The sequence below is a fragment of the Camelina sativa genome, chromosome 7 (assembly GCF_030686135.1).
Source record: "Camelina sativa cultivar CO46 ecotype springtype chromosome 7, ASM3068613v1".
NCBI classification, from domain to species: Eukaryota; Viridiplantae; Streptophyta; class Magnoliopsida; order Brassicales; family Brassicaceae; genus Camelina; species Camelina sativa.
Window position 1 is genome coordinate 22973375 of NC_141886.1, and position 19748 is coordinate 22993122.

The window sequence follows — 19748 nt, forward strand, 5'->3', positions numbered from 1 at the left end:
TTGTTTCAGGTAAATGGATATAATGGTCTGATAACCATTACCATTGTTGCCATAGCTGGGACAAAGAGTGAGATAGAGAGGGTTAATTTAGTTTGGGAGAGAACGGTGGCGGCGGAGGTTACGTTTCAACTAGCTTCTGACATGGGGTTTAGAGGTAAGCAAGCTTCGGACATGGCTATTGATCTTCTAATATTTCAGCAGCAGATGATAACAGGGCCACCAGCGCTCTTTGTTATTGGATCTTCTGACGGAGACTATGAGACTCGCCTTAATTTGTTGAGAGATGCGGGCTTTACGACTGGGTTTATATACCGCACAAACCAAGGAACCTTGTTCAAAATAAGTACGGTATTTATATAGATTTATCTTTTAATATTCAAATTATATTCATATTCGATGATTCTAATTGATAAAAAATTTAACTAAAATCCCACGTAAAATCGCAAATAGATATAACAACAAATATTATCTTTAAAAATATATATGTTGTATATCACTGAGTAAAGTAAATTATATATTTATATTTAAAAATTGGAATGATTATATTTGAGCTCAACAATTTCTATTGATAAAAAATATTTTAAATTAAAATTTCGCGCGTGCGCGGGTACAAATTCTAGTTAATTTATAATGATTAGAGGATATACACTACACGCATGTTGTAATTAATCAATTTATATGTGTCGGACTGTTGGGCATTACAACAGATATACTAGTGGATTTTAAAACAGTATTTTCATATATCAACAATAGTAAAAGAAAAATACTATAGTTTATATGACAATATCAATATATATGCTCTATAGCCAAAGAAAAAGTCTTACACAATCGACCGTGTGGTGGTTTGAAGAAACTACACAGAAGTAGGTCAGAGAACTGCATTATTTTATCTATTAGCTTACCGGTCCTGTAACTGAAACTTTGACGTTGGAAGCCTAGTAACCCTGTTGATCTCATTTTATAAAAATACAACCATGATTGTATAATGTATTATATATCTCTACCAGCACGCCAATATCCCTTTCCATATAATTAAAATTCATTTAAAAGTACCATTGCCTATCCAAATTCTTTTTTTTTTTTTTGATCAAAACCTATCCAAATTCTATACGCCATACTATATGTAATAAACTAATAACCATAACTCATTTTCATGACGTATAGTCCGCTCATTACTCCGCATCATTTTCTGTTACTCATATAACATATTGCTTTTCTAACCAAGAAACTCACTACTAGCTATGGTCTATTTATCTTTATCATGACAATATATATACACACACACATAATGCTAGAAGCTTCTTCCTGTATTCACTTCGTAAAAGACAAAAGTAGACCGAAGATATATATGAAAGAAATATTGAGAAAGACATCTTTGGCGACCCTTATATTAAATGTCAATAAGCTTGTTTTGAATCAATTTCGTGGCAATTCCGCCAATTTTATACGCCTTTAAACTCCATAGAGGATCCATATATACTATTAGAAAAGTCAAGGCCTCAAGAAACTCCTCAATTTATTCTCCTTCTTAATTAGTGGAGTGGATTATAGAAAAGTGATTATTGATTAACTCGTAATAACGGTAGAAGAAAAAGAAAATACAGAAGTCACTGTTGAAGTCTCAAAATCGAATGGACGAATACAAATCAAATGAGTAAAAAGCCTATAAAAATAGACTTTAACATAAAAGAAAATTGTAATGGACATTAAATAGACGCACATTGCCAAATTCCACATTTAAGTTCTAAACAAATCAGTCTAAAAACGGAGAATGAGTTGCATTATTTTTAGTAATTTGAATAACACGGAATTTGCAAATTGTAGAAAGTCTAGAGAACGGAAATTGTAGAAAGTCTAAAGAACGTCCCCAACCCAAAAAAATAAAAAATAAAGCATGCAACATGGAACCACACATAAGAGCACCCTTCTTTACGTTAATTCTCTTTAAAGCAAGTCTTCTCTCTACAACTTCTATTTTACCAAATCATCTCACTTTCTCTATCTCTCAAAAAGAAGAAGGTAAACAACTAAACATGTCCAAGACAAAGACGACCCTTCTCTGTTTCCTTCTCACCGCCATCATCCTAATGAATCCATCGTCCTCCGCCCCCACGGACAATTACATATACGCCGTTTGCTCTCCGGCTAAGTTCTCCCCTGGCTCCGGCTACGAGACAAACCTAAACTCTCTCCTCTCTTCCTTTGTCAGCTCCACCGTCCAAATCCCATATGCCAACTTCACCGTTCCTAACAAAAAGCCCGAACCGGGGGTTACCGTATACGGTCTTTTCCAGTGCCGGGGCGACCTCGACCCAAGCGCCTGCTCGACGTGCGTATCACGCGCCAACGCACAGGTGGGAACCTTATGTTCCAACTCGTACTCCGGGTTCTTGATGATGGACAGCTGTCTGGTCCGGTACGACAACAGTTCGTTCTTTGGGATGCAAGACAAAACGTTGAGGCTCAACAAATGTGGGCAGGCGATGGAATTCAACGACCAGGATGGGTTGACCAGAATAAGTGACGTCATCGGTTCTTTAGGTTCCGGAAGCGAGCCCTACAGGACCAGTGGGAACGGGAATGTTCAGGGGGTGGCTCAGTGCATGGGAGATCTAAGTACAGCACAGTGTCAGGATTGCTTGTCTGATGCAATCGGACGGCTCAAATCTGATTGTGGGATGGCTCAGGGAGGATACGTTTACTTGTCCAAGTGTTACGCGCGTTTCAGTGTCGCTGGCAGTCACGCGCGTCAGACCCCAAACTATGGTCAGTCTTCCTTTATTTGTTTTTATTAGTAGTATAATAAAAAGTCATAGTCACACGAGATTAAGAAAATATACAAATGTAAGTAATGTAACCATAGAAAGCAACATCTCTAGTCAAGTCGAGAAATATGAGAATTATTTAGACGATTAACTTTTAAAAATATTAATAGTTTACTAATCAAACCATATTCGAATTTTAAACCCGTGAAATGTTAAATTATTGACAGAAGGAGAGAAGAAGGACAGTAAGGATGATAACGGAGTTGGGAAAACATTGGCGATAATAATAGGAATCGTCACCTTAATCATTTTGCTCGTTGTGTTTCTCGCTTTTCTTGGAAAGCAATGTAGAAAATTACAAGGTATATAGGTTTTTTATAATTTAATTTTCGTTTTTGTTTGGTTCAGATATAGACAAGATCTAAAATTACTACGTGTATGCCTTTTGCAGATGAGAAATGGTGTAAATGAAAAGACAAAGTGGGAAAGAGATCACCCAACGACTCGAGTCGAGCCACTGCTAGCTAGTTGTATTTTTGTAATTTCTTTTTGGTTCTCCCTCATAAGATGTACGTCGTAGTTATAGTAAGTAAATTAATATTTATATTATTGTCGTTTCGAATCGATTTATGTATAATTGTCGGACTTATATAGGCCAAATCGATATATTCTTCTTTCATGTGAATGAAACATTCGATTCTGTATCTATAAATGCCACTTTTCGTCTATGCAAATTTAAAAGTAATTAATTAACAAGAAAACACACACATATGTTTAAAGAAATGAACGTGTCAAGAATAATGGAACACAATAAACACGAAATATATATAGGTTAGAGATCCAAAAAAAATAAAATCATTTTGCTCGTCCTATTGTGTATGGCAAAACGAATCTTTTCTTCTTATGGCATCATTATTTATTCTCATATTGTCTAAAGAACTCAACTGAAGACTTGGCCTAAGACTATATAGAATGGTTGTTTTTTTTCAATACCTTCCACCTCAATTTTTAATACTCCACATCATTTTCTCTTTCTTCCACCTAATAATTTAACACCCAAATTAATTTTAACCCTCCAATGGTTTTGTTTAATTAAATTCAACACCTTACCCTACTATTTTCACTTTATATTTTCATTTTTACTTAATTTGATAACAACAGATTTCTAGTAATTCAAAATTAATAAAAGTTACATTATTATTTTTTTAATTTAATTTTATATTTTTTCTTAATATTTTAATATAACAAAAATAAAAATTATTATTATTAAAACAAATAAAATTACACAAACTTCAAATTCGGAAAATACAAACACACAGACATTTGTGTTTAAAAACTTCAAATTTAAAAACCTCTTTAATCACGGAACATCCCGAATTTTGCCCATATGTGTTTCACTAGATCTGCTTGCAATTCATGATGGACATTTGAATCACGTAATTGACATCTAGCACGCACATGATTTGCAAAAGCAGGTAGCACCTCGGTAGAGAATGGTTGTGATGTACTAGAACCACTTGCCTTAGACTGATCATAATCAGTCCAATGTTGCGCATATGTATCTCGTTCATCCTCAACAATCATATTATGTAATATAATACATGACCGCATGATCATAGCTAAATCGGCTATGTCTCACAAACGTGCTAGTTCGCGAATTATTTTAAATCGAGCTTGTAACACTCCAAATGCATGTTCAATGTCCTTCCGACATCCTTCTTGGTGTTGTGCAAATAACTTGTCTGGTTTACTTTGAAGAAGACGAATTGATTTGACGAAAGTTGGATAAGAAGGATAGATACCATCAGCTAGATAGTATGCCATATCATATGGGCGTTGGTTCACAAAGAAGTTCACTTTTTGAGTATTTCCTTGTTCAACATCATCGAACACTGGTGAACGATCTAGAACATTGATATCGTTCAATGTGCCTGGACACCCAATAAAAGCATGCCATATCCATAGATCATGAGATGCAACTGCTTCAAGAATAACAGTGGTGGTTCCCATATCTCCTCGAGTAAGTTGACCTTCCCACGCCGTAGGACAATTTTTCCATTCCCAGTGCATGCAATCAATACTTCCAATCATCCCTGGAAACCCCCGCATCTCGCTGACATGCAAAATTCTTTGGAGGTCATCTTGAGTTGGAGCTCTGAGATACACTTGCTCATACAAATGTATGATTCCTTTACAAAATCTACGCAAGCACTCCAATGATGTAGTACCTCCGATTTTGATGTACTCATCGACCGCTTCTGCCGCCATACCATATGCTAACATTCGCATAGTTGTGGTACATTTCGCTAGTGGGGATATACCTTCTTTATTGGCTGCGTCAACTCGTTGGGTGAAGTAGTTGTCACTGTTTGACAGGTCACCAACGATTCGGAGGAAAACTTGTTTTCACATCCGCAATCGACGACGAAACATTGCATCATCATATGTAGGTTGATCAGTAAAGTACTCGTCAATCAATCTTTGGTTCGCGGCTACATGATCTCTCTTGAAATATTTTCTCGTGCTACGACGTGGATAATCTTCTTCTATTTTGTTTCGACGCTCTCTAAACCGGTTCACGATATATCTTTCTTCAATTTGTGACTGTCGTTTGTAAGCTTCAACATCAAAAGGAAAATCATATGGATCCATTGAGGATTGTGTTATTGATATTTTTTTAGTAAGATGTGGATTGTGTTATTGGTATACAAAAAGGAAAGAATGAGGTTTCATTTATAAGAAATTGAGTGGTTGATATCATTGGATTCCAAACAAAATTTACATTTACTTAATTAATAGATATCGATTAGATTTTGTGATAAAGCCGAAAGGCACAAATTTCATTGTCGGAGAAAGAGCCAAATATTAAAGAAGAAAACAAAAAACACATTATTAAAGAAGAAGAAAACAAGCACACATTATTAAAGAAGAAGAAAACAAGCACACATTATTAAAACACAAAGATACATACACACGTTATTAAAGCAGATCGAAACAAGCACACATTATTAAAACAGAAAATACATAACCGAACCAGACAGTTGAGAATAGTTAATTTCCAAATAGATCGTGACTCAACTTCTCCAACAACTCTTTACTTCGGTCATCAAGATGCTCTTTTTCACTTAGCTTTAGATACATCTTCATCTTCTTAGCTTCATTTCTTTCTTTCATTAATTGGTTTGCCTCCACTTGCATCACTCTCACGAGATCTCTTCGATCCACTGCTCCCAGATCCAGTATTCCCTTCTACTTGACTACCATAACGTGGTTGATCACGAACAGCTTGCCATTCTGACATTAAATTGAATTGGCCTTTTGTAGAACTTGAATATAATTCATACGCTTTTGCCAATACATCATTCTCCGACCAGCCGCTTTGTTGTAAACGCTTGGCGTTATCATAAGCACCAATCCATTTACCTATTTTTTGATTCATGTAGTTGTAATGATTTCTGCATGAAGCTCCGTCGCGAGGAGGATGAAATAAGCAATGCTCATTACAGTAGTCAACAATTTTACCCCAATCAGCTTCACTTTTTTGGTTTTTACCAACAACGCTGTCTGTTCCATATTTAATCCATCCACTCAATAACACCAAATTTTGCTCTGTTGTCCATTTGGGGCTTTTCCGGCGAGTTGGAGTTGAATCTTCTGTATTTGGAGTGGCTTCAGCACTGTTCATCCCTCCAAGAGTTACTTGCGTAGAAAATCCGGGAAATTCAATTTCTTTAACATCTTGAACTCTTTCATTACCCGTTGGAGTAGAAAAATAAAGAGGTGGTTGAGATGAATATGGCATCATGGATCCATAATATGGATTATAGTTTGGAACATATGACGGGATTGGAAAATTTGGTGGAAAGCCATAATTTGGGATATTTTGAGATTGGTTGAAATAAAGATTTGGATAATTGTTGGGATTTGGAAATGGAAAACGGTAATTAGTAGAATTTTGGGTAGGATTGTTGTTAGGATCCATTCCCAAAAAAAAAAATTTGAAATAAACAAGAGTTTATTAGAGAAGAATTTGAAAATATAGTAGAAATGTTGGTTTTTTTTTGTGTCGGAATAAAATGAAGCAAGTCTTTATTTATAGAGTTTTAAAAATGATGAATTTTGATATAAAAATTATTTTATAAAAAAAAATTATTTACTATATAATAATTGATTTTGAAATGATAAGATAAAAAAACATCTCCAAAATCTTACTGTCCAATAAATATACGACACATGTCTCTCTCATATATTTATTCCTTTTTCTGACAAACAAAAAAACAAAAAAACAAAAACAAAAACGAAAATTGAATGTGGGCATGTGTTTGTGGGGTCCAAATTTTTTTATTCAACCGGTTGAATGAATTCAACAGAAATTAATCCACGTCAGTTTTTTTTTTCAACAACTCCATTGGAGTTATGAAACTGTTGAATATTTTTTTTAACACCTCCATTGTTGATGGTCTAATAATATCCTTTTTTAAATCATTAAAAATTGTAATTTAAAATTGTAAGCCAATTTGCCAAATGGTTTTTATGACTTTGAAAGACCAACTAATTCTTTTCCATATTCTTTATTTTCTGATAGTTTTGACATGTACCATCGATGAGAGATTGCTTAATAACCTGGTTCTTCTTCTATACATTAAACTAATAAATGAAATGTATATGTTTGAAACTCTTGATGTATAAGAGAAAAAAAAAATAGTATCATATGGTATAACAATAACATTTATCAAAGATTCAAAACTTCCACGTATTAGAAAATTCGCTTTAGTAAGAATACTCAATCTACATGTTCTTTAAGGGTTAGTTTGATGTCAAAACTCAAAAGAAAACTTGAAGAATTATGCATTTAGCCAATCTAGTGGACAGTGTTTATGGGGCCGATCGATAACATACTTTATAGGCCTTAATATAAGCTAAGGGAAACTTCGTTCAGCCCATTGAGCATCATCCCTCGTGGGTTACCCAATAAAGTGACACTTCGTCTCCACGAAAGAGTCTCGTCGGCGATCAGCTCATCAAAGTCATCATCATGATAGATATCATAATACTTTACGAAGAAAAACATAAAAAAAAAAAAAATGAAATGAAAGTGATAAATATCAAACCGCTGCATACGAAGAACCAAACCCACACACCTTTTACATGTGTGAGAGAGTGAGTTCACAAATAAAATATCCAAATCCAATAAGCCACAAAACCTTTTTGAAAAAAAAAAAAAAAAGAATTAAATAGAAACAAGCACTTAGCCACCGACAGATGTCTAATTGTATATGGTCCTCAGAAATCAAAAAAATCAAAAGAATAAACACGTGATAATTAACCAGTCTAACCGGTCACACCAACCGTTAGTTCCCGGTATTAAAAAAAAAAAAGAAAGCAACCACATGCTTTAATCAAGCAAATTAAAGACCCTTCTTTAAAGAACAACAAGAAATACAAAGCGGGTTATAAAAATTAGACTCCTCTCCAAAAGTGTGTTTACCAAAACGAAACCTTCCTTTGTTGTTGTTTCTCTCCACTTCTTTCTTTCTTTCTTTCTTTCTTTTAAATTGAATTGTTTTGTGCACAAACAGAGAGAAGCTAGATAACGTAATTTGAGCGTTTTTTTTGTCTATTGCAATGGAAAGAGATTTTCTGGGTTTGAGCGACAAGCAGTATCTGAGTTGTAATAACGATGATGGTGTCGGAGTACGAGGTTTGTGTTCTTCTTGTCTCTAGGATCTTTTTATTTTTAATGTTTATATATCGTCCAAAAGTTTTTTTTCTATATTTTAATATAAATTTCAGATTCCGAAACTTAAAATAAAAGATTCCATTAAATCTTGAATGAAAAGTTAAAAAAATTTATATACTTTTAGGGTTGTTGAGTAAGAAGGCAGCTAGACAATTGGGGAAGGCTAAGGTTCTTGCTACTTCAAATTTCATGCCTGCTTCAGATTTTCAGGTTGGTTCAACTTAACTAACATTCAGCTCAGTCTCTTTAATTTAGTTACCAATTAATTTGGTTTCCTAATTTTTTAATAATTCTGTTAAATCCTTGTTGTTTACTTGGTAATCTAATGGTTTTATAAGCTAGCCTACCGGATAATCATAATTTTTTACCATTTAAGCAATTCTTTTAACACACACATTTAAGAAGTTGTGTTATGTTTGTGTCCCACACACATCCAAATCATAATTGTCATCTTGTGTTGTTGTGTATGTGTGGCCAATACCAGAATTTTTTTCTTAATATTTTATTAAAAGAAGTTGTGTTGATAAGAAAGAGTTTGTAGGGTCGTTTGCCAGCCGCAAAGTTAGGGACAAATTATATAATCTAATTAAAAATATATATGTGGCGTCTGGCGTTTGGATCACGGATCACGTTTCATATTGGCAACTTTTTTTTGTTGTAAGAATATTAGAGACATGTAATAATGTAAAGATGTTGACGTCGCAGGAGGCTAAGGTGTTTCCGGGTGGATACCAGTGGGGATCAGTTTCCGCGGCTAGCGTTTTCCGCAGAGGCCAATTTGGTGGTGCGTTTCAGAACGCGACCCCGCTATTACTAGGCGGATCAGTTCCTTTACCAACTCATCCTTCACTTGTTCCACGGTATTTATTTTTTTTTTAATGCTAAAGAATTCAACAAAATATTGTTACTATTTTCATATTTGTGATTTTGGTTATGTGCTTTGTGGAAACAGAGTGGCTTCTTCGGGATCAACTCCTCCTCAGCTCACTATCTTCTACGCTGGAACTGTTAGCGTCTTTAATGACATATCTCCTGATAAGGTATATATAATCAAGATTCCATACGATTAACATTTTACACATGACATGACACGTTCTAATAACATAGGCTAATGATGATTTATGAATAGGCTCAAGCCATCATGTTATGTGCTGGGAAAGGTTTTAAAGGTGAAACTGGAGAGAGCAGCTTGAAGAAACAACAACCGGTTCGAGAAGCTGAGAAAGTGTATGGAAAACAAATCCATAACACTGCTGCTGCTGCATCGTCAAGCTCTGCCAATCACAATGATACTTACTCAAAATGTAGGGACAACAAACACGTTGATGTTGCCACGACTAATGCAATGAGCATGATCGAATCATTCAATGCAGCAGCTCCTGGAAACATGATTCCTTCGGGTATAATCTTAAAACATATCTTTTCTTTTCTTTTTCTTCTTTCTTTTTTCTTTTTGGAAAAATCACATAGAATATATCTAAAACTCAAAAATTGCTTTCTTATCAGTTCCACAAGCTCGGAAAGCATCCTTGGCTCGGTTCTTGGAGAAGCGCAAAGAGAGGTATGATTTTTGTATTTTCCTTTATAAGAAGAAGCTCGAGCTTTTGCAACTGAAATCATAACGAGTTAATGTTTTGTTGGTTTCAGGCTTATGAATGCAATGCCATACAAGAAGATGCTTCTTGATTTGTCGACAGGAGAATCCAGTGGAATGAACTACTCTTCTACTTCACCTACCTAAAAATCTTTCTTGATTTCTTTTTATAAACCTTTTTGAGGTTTTTTATTTTATTTTTGCGATGGTAATATGTTATTCTTAATCATTAGATTATGATTATAGCCTATACCATTTATATATATTTACGTGCGGGAGAAGGCGTTAGGGCGTCTCTGTATTTGATCATTGTTTGTAATGCTTTGATCTATTATTGTAGGATTATTACTTTATAACCTTAAGCAATAACAGATATACGTTTGTCATGTCTGTCAAGAATTTAAGGTCGAATAAATATTCACTATCGTTATTAAATCATCTTTTTCTGATCACAAACGAAAATTTTGGATACATTTGCTAAAGAGAATAAATACCAAATTCGTGAGTAGGAACCATAGATATTTATATTTGTTGAGGCAGAGAAATTATATCGTATGAAAGTAATAACGGTGAAGAAGATGTATATCTCCATAGAAAAGTTTGGTGAGGAGGACCAAAAATAAAAACAAAAGAGCTTTACTTAACCTGTGAAATTGTAAATTCATCACAAAAAACACGTTCATATTTTATGAGTGGATAAGAACGAACGATCCTCGTCTTATCAGTATTGCATATCTCACACCATTTACTCTTGTTGTCTTTTCATGCCCCCACCAAGTTGTGCAATTGGAACTACCAGTCTACCACTACACAATTCAAAAGTACATTGTTGGGGCTAATTTTAGTCCGTTTGTGATTTGTTATATCAACTGATGGATTCTTATGATTCCTAATGCTCATTTTAAGTGTTATCTCGTTCATTCTCAATTAAATACACTCTTCTTAGAAAGAGATTTTTGTGGAAATTATGAGATGATATTTCACTATAGGGATAAACACATTTATAGGAGAGGATAGTGTGCGCTGACATTAACATTTACCTATATATAATGTATGTCATTTATACTCACAACAAAAGACAACCTGAACCTATAAAATTATAAGATGATACTTTTATATTTAGTGTGTTATGTCTCTTGAATTAGTCGATATGTTCTTTTTTTCCAAAACATGTCTTATGTGGATTTGGATCCGGGTTGTGACACATCAACATTACGTCATTACCGGTACAAAGCACTATACTACATGTTTATACATAATTTAGTTAATAAATATAAGTTTGATTTTGATTTGAAAATTTTGTATCATTTTTCATTGATTTAATGTTAGAAAAATGTTGAGACAAGCCAACGTTTCATCTCTCTTGTTTATCTATTGGTATTGAGAACGATTTAAGGCTATAAAAAATTGTAAATTGACCAGTGGTTGTGTAGTCCTATTTTCCATGAATCTTCATTGCTCAAGTTTTTGTTGGTGACAATTGAAAGAAATAATTGAATTGAGTGGCCTAAAATGAGCGATTTAACGTTTTACATTTTGTTTTTCCGGAAACATAGCTTTCCAAAAAAATTTCTAATGTCTTCTCTCTTTGTTTGACAACACACACAACTGGTTGTTCGTCATTAACCTAAATATAAACCAAACTTGTATTATCTCTGAGGTTTGTGTGAACATTAAAAAAAAAAAAAAAAAAAAACTTGTTATTTTAGGCTTTGTCGTGGACATGTCTTGTGCTCAACACAAGACAAGGACATGGATATTTTGCGATCAACAGTTTTACCTAAATCACCGGCAAAAACATAAATGTCTTACGTTTCAAACTTCAAAGTACATTTTTTAGATAATGCTTGAATTTGTTTTTTGATATATGTATCAATCATCCATTGGTTATAATCAAATTATATGTATGTATCAAACCTTATAACAAAAGAGAAGAAGATACACGTATCAATCATTCGTTGGTTATAAACTTATAATCATACAGATGATTGGGGTTTGGAATTTAACATCACTTTTAAAAACAAACAAAATTTAGAAGAATCAGAGTCGATTATGAAATATCAAGGATACTGTGCCAATTTTTTAAATTATAATTAACCGTTAAAATAATTTGCCTTAACAGTTTGAATATCATAAGATTATAAAGTAGTAGATAACTCTCAAGTTTTATAATGGTTTTGAAAGATATTTATTTTGTTTTTTCCTATTGGAATAAATGTTTCATCAAATGAAATATTAAACAATATAATAGTATTCAATTTCGAACAAACAACATAACACCTGAAATAAAATTAATAAGGAACTCATTTTTCAAAACTCACCAAAAAAAACTTAAAAACAAAAATAATTCCCTGTCAACTTTTGAAAGCTTAAAAAGGTTTTGCAGATATTGCTATTCCCCTAAAGTTAGAAGGCCAAACGGCTTCACTCCACCCACTCTCTTGAAGGCCTCCTTTGGCCCAAACTTAGTTAAAGATGTTACATATTTTTATAACCTAGGGGTCTGTGGTATTTAAGACTTAAGAGGATAGCTTTTCATCATCATCGAAAGAAGCCATCATGGAAACAAAATGTGGGCTTGTAGATTAGTACATTGCGGTCTTGAAGAGAATAACGTAAACCTTGTCCATATGAAAATATAAGAATCCACCAAGGGAAGAGGCCGAGTAAAATATGAGCCGAAGCTGGTTCTAATGATGCAGTTCCATGCCGGGCCATAAGCGGAGTTAATGTCCTGATTTGTACAAACATCTCATATATTTCAAATTAAAAAAAACAGCATAGACAACTTAAGAAGCTGCATTGTTTCGGTCCAAGTATTTAATGACCTATCTACATGTAGCACAGTGATATAGACTACTTGGTCTCATGGGCAAATACAACAACCTAAATCATATGCAAAACTAACTCTGAGCTATATAAGGCAAAGTGATGCTATAACAAGAACATCCAAATTCAGAATAATTCAGCATCTCTTGACTTTTTAATTCAGACCACACTATACTCATAAAGGTTGGTACTTGGCCAAAAAAAAAAAAAAAAAATCACACAGCATGGGCCTCTATTTTTTTGGGCTGATAATAGTATATGGACCTCCCTTGTGGGTAGCTGTTATAAAAATCAGAACATATGCTTTCTCAAATTAACGTTTGAAATAAGACAATTTAGCGCTTGAATTAAGACAATTTAGCGTTTTCAACTTTTTATGTTTAGGTGGTTCGTATCAACTGTTCTACTGACTCTATTCAATGGTCGTCTCGTCTATATGCATAAAAGTAATGACTGCCAAGATAAGTTTAGACACCAAGACAACTCTTTCTCTTCTTCACTAATTACGGGCTTACAATACAGTTGGTTAAGTAGTAGAAAATAAAGAGTGGCAATAACATAAATAAAAAAAGGGGTTTAGGGTGGCCTCAAGTTTTCCAGCACACCTCTAAAGGAGAGATATAACTAATAAGATCATCGCTCATCGCCAAGAAGAATGGCTTGAGAAGTAACCGAGAAGGCCGACGAGTGGTGCGTTGATGTAAGTCGTGGGCTCAGACTGCTGGAAGTAAGGTCTCGAGTCGGGAAAAGCGTCAGTGACATTAGGTCCACCAACAACGGCACCAACCAGAAGGTTTGGGTTAGCATTTGGGCTGAGGAAATAGCGAGAGCCTTCCTTGCATCCTATATGGCTTGGATGAGCTGAAACCGAAGGAACCGAGCTGCCACGGTGGTGAATCCTACGTGGAAACTTTTGACCGTATCCAACCATGTAAGACAGTCCCATCGGGTTGTCTCCTAGAATGTAATCCACCTGTTCACATTTTCACACACAACATTAAACAAACGGCTATGTATGTGTTTCTTGATCGATCTGGTCCCAAAGAGCAAAAACGGCTATCTAGATGTTATTTTTGTTTTGGTCTGAAAAAATTGGGACCATTACCTGACGCTTGGCGACTTGGCGGAGGAGAGATGGGGAGGCAGTTAATTCGCCACAAGGCACAACCTTTTTGGCATGGCTCAGATAATTGGAGTAAGCCAATAGGAGGAAAGATAGTGATGTTACATGCTGCATGTTACTCCCTCCAGTCTTCACTAGTAGCCCTCCTGTGTATATAAGACAAAATATATCAGATTACTACTAATTAATTAAAGATAAAAACATTACAAAAAGTTTGAACATTTTGAGAGGAAAAGACAAAAGTAAAAAAAATCACGTGAAGTGGGAAAAGTACTTTGATATTAGGAAAAAATGATGGGTTTTTTTTTTTTTGTATTTTCTTTACCTCGAGAGTATTGGACTTGAGGGTGAGAGATTCCAGGCAATATAGAACAAATAAACCCATCTGCGTTTTGCTTGAAAGACTCAAAATACTCTGCTTTTCCCATTAGCACTTCCTGTTTTCAAAACAACAAGACAAAAAAAGAAACTTTATATAAAGATCACGGTTTTGGGATATGGTCAAAGCTAAATACAGTATATAATAACAAAGAAAGATCAAGGATTGGACAGAAGTAATGAAAAAAAAAAAAAACACAGAGCGCCATGTGAAAAACTGAGATGATGAAAGGGTCTTGACTCCTTGACAAATCAATTTTTGCGGAAGCAAAAGATACCGTTGAGAAATGACAAAACAATAAAACCCACTTAGGCTTTTGCAGCACAATGGGAACTGGTAAGGGAGGACATGACACTTTCTTTCTTTTTTTCTTTTTTTTCACAGCCTTTTGAGTTTTGAGGCACATGCTTTGTAACAGTAACCAAAGACTTTTTTACCCTTCTCTCTTTTTTTACTGTCCCCACTTGACCCAATAGGCTTGAGCCTGATACTCTGATACTAATAATAATGTTGCTATATACCTTAGTTTTTTTAATACTCTATATCCAAAACCACAAATAGGAGGTTTACTCATGTGATACACCACATGCAAACTCCTTCCAACAGGAAAGGGCACAAAATCCATACTGTATACATTTCACCTACCTACATTTGATTATCAAGTTTCTATATTATATAATATACAAACTTTTTATCCATTCACTAGTCAAGTAGTCATGGATCATGGGGCCATGTGAGTCTCTGGCTACCATTTGGTAAGGTTATACTATTAAAAATTATATGATGCCAAATCTAGGAGGCATGTTGAGCACACACTGGACAAAAAAAAGGGGAATGTCCAATGAGGTAAGTCTTACCTTAAGATTTTAGCTCCCACATCACATGACCATTTCTAATTGGCTAATTCCCATTATTCATCATGTGTAAGTTCCAATCATCTACCTCCCTATTCTATCTTCTCTTAATTAAAATATCCCACATCACTTTTTTATATAAAACACGACCGTAGCATGAACCTAGTTGTTTAAAAAGACTCGATTGGTTCACACATCAAAATCTAAAGCCGGTTTTGTTCAAGATAAATGAAGCATATGGAAGACCAAAATATAACTAGATAGGTCATAATTGTAATGTGAACCCCACTTCCAATTATATGATCAAAAGTCGTGCCACAAACACGTGATAACCAGACACATCTCTCTCTACCTATGTTAATTTAATTCTTTAGTAGTCCCCTTGCAACCAAACAACACACCGAAAAAAGAATTCCAAAACAAACAAAAAAACACCACTCTTTCCCTAAAACCTCGCTAACACCACACCAAAATCTTGACACTTATGATGGAATTATAAACCAAACAATCAATCAATGCGCACCAAAAACCATGCAGTGGTTGACCACAAACGAGATGGAATAATAAAAGAATGGGTTAATTATACCTTGGAGATTAAGACATTAATCCCAGCGTGCTTATTGTCCCAACCAAACTCATTAATTGTATCTCCAGCCTTAAGAATCACCTCATTCTTCACAATGAATTCTCTGTACGCTCGTTTCCTCGAGGCTTTGTGCAGCCACGCCGCACCCCATAGTAACTCATCCTGCACCAGATGTTCAAAAACGTCAAAATCAAGAATTTATCATTATCCCACGGCTGATATTAAAATGGGTAAAATAGTAAAAAACTTTTACCTGGTAACCGTTGAAATCACAGTAGAAAGGACACACCGCGTGGTATAGACTGTTACTGTACGCGCCGCGATATCTGTTAGCAAACGCGAATACCTGCTCCCACGTTTTCACATTACAACAACAAATCAAATCAACAAAACATTTATATTCCAAGTCCCGTGAATTATTGATACTATATATCTTCTCTACGTAAGATCAAATATTTTACTCAAACGTACATTTACGTAAGAACTATACTAAAAAAAAAGTCAAAATTACTAAAACGAATCATATAAATGGACCAATCATCAGCAAAAATAAAGTACTCAACATTATGAAAAAAAAAAAGAATCTCTTCTTTCACAAGCAAAGAATAATCGATTAAAATTGAAAACTTGTAATTATTTAACCTGTATTTATATTAAAGGATGTCAAAATGGAAAAAAAAAATAAACTGTATTTATTAAAGGAAAAAAAAACAAAGAGAATAATAATAAAAATTTTGCTTGAACGGCCACAGTAGTCTTTGACTATATTATACTACTAATTACTAAGCACTTTATCAATTACATCATATTAGTAATAATTAAAAAAAGTTAAATAACCACAATCAATGCAATGGTTCAAGAGTTGAACCGTAACGTACCCGTGTAGCCCGGTCTAGTAAACGTCTGGAGTAAGCAGGATTGCGTTTCCTAAAAACGATTGAAGCTGCGGCCAAAGCGGCTGCGGTTTCACCGGCGACGTCAGAGCCAGGGTGAGCTCTATCGATTTTGTAAACGGAACGAAGCGTGTCCATATCTTCAGGCCTTTCCCAACAGTTGTGATCGGAGTAAGCGTCTCCGACTTGGACGAAGACGACTCCGGGAATCGCCGTCGCTTTTAGGAGGTAGTCCGTTCCCCATTTAACGGCTTTGACGGCGTTTCTTAGCTAGGTCCCATTGTTTTGCCGAAATCTATTATACTCCATGAAAGCATCGTCGTCGTGAAAGCCATCGGGAAACCGAACTTGACGTTGTCTCCGGCGTCGTAGTAACCACCGGATAAATCAACCTTAAGAGAGAGAGAGAGAGAGAGAAAAAGTGAGAAAAACGTCGTCGGGGAAGAGAGATGTTTTGAGAAATGTAGGTAAGAGTACTTACTCCGGCGGAGGAACCGTCGCGTAAAGCAGAGTCACGGCGCCATTTGAGACGTTGATCTGGAGGGAGTTTACCGGAACGCTGGCCTTCGAAGAAGAGGATGCTTTTGCGTAGAGCGTCGCGGTAATCGTGACCGGCGGAGTGAATCGGCGGTGAAAAGAGAAGAACGGCGAGCAAAATCACCGGGAAAATTAGGGATTTTCGCGCCATTCTTTACTCTGTTTTTTGTGTGTTTGTTTAGTAGTGAGTGAGAGAGAGAGAGGAGGACCAAAGGGGGGGCTCTTTATACTAGAAAAGGTCCTCTTGGATTCCAGAATTAGAACCAATGAATGATCACCACGTGGGATTTTGTAATTGGTCGTAGCTCCATGTTAGATCGGGTATGGGGTTTTTGGATTCCGAGGCGAAATGTGCCTTGACCGGGTATTTGAATAACCGGGTTCGGGTTTTAGGGTTTGAGAGAGTTTAATGAGAACGGTGTGGGAGGAGTGGTACGCCGTCGGTACGGTGTGAGAGAGAATCGAAACAAACAAAAGTTGAAATCTGTGATATGTATTATGAAGAAAGACAAAAAAAATAAAGTTGAGTTTTAACGATTTTTTTTACCATGTGACACACCGTCGTATTGGCAAGCGACACGTGTTGTGATCTAAATTAGGTGATTTTGGAGTTTTGTGATTAATTTTTTTTGCTTTATTTTTCCTCTTTTTAACCAAGGCATAATTAGTAAATCACTATTGACATTTGATTTTTGGTTTCCCATTAATTTAGGCTTTATTGGACCTACAATTAGAAAAAGATTTCTCTCATTTGTGAATTTTCTCTGTTGTTGTTTTATTACTCGTTTCAATAGCTTATTTTGAAACAAATCTTGTGGTTGTGAACTTGTGATTATGAAACCTCTTTAAAAACTCGATCGATGTATATAGTAACTTAATAAATTTTTAGCTAAGATCCAAATTCTGTGGATTGAAATCTGTAATCCACTTACTCATGTGATAGACAAGACATCTTGCATTTGGTTTGATTCGAGTGTGAAAATTATTATATAGTATTTTCAAAAAAGTTTATTGTATTCTTTTTGATTTTTATGGAAATGCCATTTAGTTTGATGAGTATACATTTCCTTTTTCGGTTCTTTGTGCTTCTATATAACCTCTATCATGAAGAAAACTTTGTGAACAAACATTATGATTCAAACACACAATCAATAACTTATTTTCAATGAGGCTTAAGGCAATGGTGCTTAAGGTAAGAATATCTAGTCAGAAACATTATTAAAGCACATGTCGATTCAAAAGTCTATTAAGATTTGCATATGTTTTGGTTTGACGTATGATCTTGTATTGAATATGCAGGAGGCTAGAAAACATTATTTTCCCACATATAGGTTATAAGATTAAGAGATGGACTGAGAGTTTGGTGTTATGGTGAAAAACTGATGAGATGATTACGTCAAAATCGTGAGATTGTTTTGTGTTGGCAACGGTTAATCTAGAGATAGATCAAAGCATAGACTAATGTAGACTGTTAGTTTATCATTTTAAAAAATTCGGATGGAATATAAATTGGAATAAAGAAAGAGAGTAGCCTCATGCATGGCACATGAAAATGCTAATCATTATGTGACTCATATACAATTGCTAGTAACTCCAATTAATCGTCGTTAATAATTAAACAAGATAGCTGGAAAATCATAGAATCATTAACATGAATTTATCAGTACGTACATTTTTTTAATAACAAAACGACATATGTCCGAGTAATGAATGAATCATCCGTCCTTAATCCAAATTTTTAATCTCCGGATAGTACGGTTTCAAATGATAATTATGCTATTGCACCCAAAATGTAAAACACGAAAGGCCAAAAAACCCTTATCCGACGCCGTTTTTGCTGGAATTATCTCTAACAATGCGAAATGGTGGTGATGATTAATGGGTACGAACTGTTTTATGAGGTTGACTAATACATGAGCCTAATAAAGGATTGTTGTAAATAGTGATCTGACGCATGTGATCCTCCTCGCTGTATCAGTAAGCCACGTAACTCTTTGCAAACATTTTTGTTTATTTGTTTACACTACAATTATACTATATTTCTCTTCTCAAGCAAAATTATTTTGCCAAAAGAAAGAAGGGAAGAGAAGAGAAAAAGTGACCAAGGATTATTATGATACCCACATGTCTTTATAATCCGTGAATTCAGGCCAATCTGATTAGTATTCTTGGGGCCATAGTAATTAACGTAAACAACCAATGCGTTAATTATTCACCTCTAAATTTTGTATTCTCATGGTTTTATTTATGTTTATCAGGCAGTAACTTAGTATTAAAGTAGTATATGTAACTAAGTTAAAAGTATATCATTGTATTTGTTTGGGAATATTTGATTCAACAACTTTAGGAACTTTGTTGTCTTGCATTTAAATTGTTGAATGGGAACTTAATGGCGTTTAACACGTCGAAGCTCCTAATATTATGGGGTACATTGTACGTTCTCATTCA

The 19748-nt window shown here is 34.8% G+C and overlaps 2 protein-coding genes and 2 pseudogenes across 4 annotated transcripts; 2 read left to right on the plus strand and 2 right to left on the minus strand.

Annotated features, from left to right (window-relative positions):
- The first annotated feature begins 1766 nt into the window (after positions 1 to 1766).
- On the plus strand, positions 1767 to 3469 carry LOC104701714 (plasmodesmata-located protein 5). Of its 2 annotated transcripts, none has more exons than XM_010417453.3 (3): positions 1767 to 2766; positions 2993 to 3127; positions 3217 to 3469. In XM_010417453.3, exons 1-3 carry the CDS (start codon positions 1902 to 1904, stop codon positions 3234 to 3236), a joined length of 1020 nt encoding a protein of 339 aa, XP_010415755.2. In that variant the 5' UTR covers positions 1767 to 1901; the 3' UTR covers positions 3237 to 3469. The 2 variants fall into 2 exon arrangements, with proteins under 2 accessions (XP_010415755.2, XP_010415756.2); XM_010417454.3 differs by having other exon boundaries at positions 2996 to 3127.
- Positions 3470 to 5754: 2285 nt separating this feature from the next.
- LOC147941596 (uncharacterized) lies at positions 5755 to 6791 on the minus strand (annotated as a pseudogene).
- A 1103-nt stretch (positions 6792 to 7894) lies between these two features.
- LOC104701715 (protein TIFY 7) lies at positions 7895 to 10485 on the plus strand. The gene is made up of 7 exons (XM_010417455.3): positions 7895 to 8466; positions 8630 to 8715; positions 9211 to 9365; positions 9458 to 9545; positions 9635 to 9905; positions 10012 to 10066; positions 10153 to 10485. Exons 1-7 carry the CDS (start codon positions 8391 to 8393, stop codon positions 10244 to 10246), a joined length of 825 nt encoding a protein of 274 aa, XP_010415757.1. The 5' UTR covers positions 7895 to 8390; the 3' UTR covers positions 10247 to 10485.
- Positions 10486 to 13394: 2909 nt separating this feature from the next.
- LOC104701716 (endoglucanase 8-like) lies at positions 13395 to 17155 on the minus strand (annotated as a pseudogene). Its single transcript, XR_015560958.1, has 6 exons — positions 16749 to 17155; positions 16124 to 16216; positions 15871 to 16032; positions 14377 to 14488; positions 14034 to 14197; positions 13395 to 13901 (listed from the first exon to the last, which is right to left on the minus strand). The product of XR_015560958.1 is annotated as an endoglucanase 8-like (transcript).
- Positions 17156 to 19748: the final 2593 nt, after the last annotated feature.

Bases quoted from the DNA above. Each gene is read 5' to 3' on its own strand.
- LOC104701714 (XM_010417453.3), top strand. From the start codon at position 1,902: ATGGAACCACACATAAGAGCACCCTTCTTTACGTTAATTCTCTTTAAA. The intron at 2,767-2,992 runs GTCAGTCTTCCT...AATTATTGACAG, and splicing joins GCGTCAGACCCCAAACTATG to AAGGAGAGAAGAAGGACAGT. The intron at 3,128-3,216 runs GTATATAGGTTT...TGCCTTTTGCAG, and splicing joins GCAATGTAGAAAATTACAAG to ATGAGAAATGGTGTAAATGA.
- LOC104701715 (XM_010417455.3), top strand. From the start codon at position 8,391: ATGGAAAGAGATTTTCTGGGTTTGAGCGACAAGCAGTATCTGAGTTGT. The intron at 9,546-9,634 runs GTATATATAATC...ATTTATGAATAG, and splicing joins ATGACATATCTCCTGATAAG to GCTCAAGCCATCATGTTATG. The intron at 9,906-10,011 runs GTATAATCTTAA...CTTTCTTATCAG, and splicing joins TGGAAACATGATTCCTTCGG to TTCCACAAGCTCGGAAAGCA.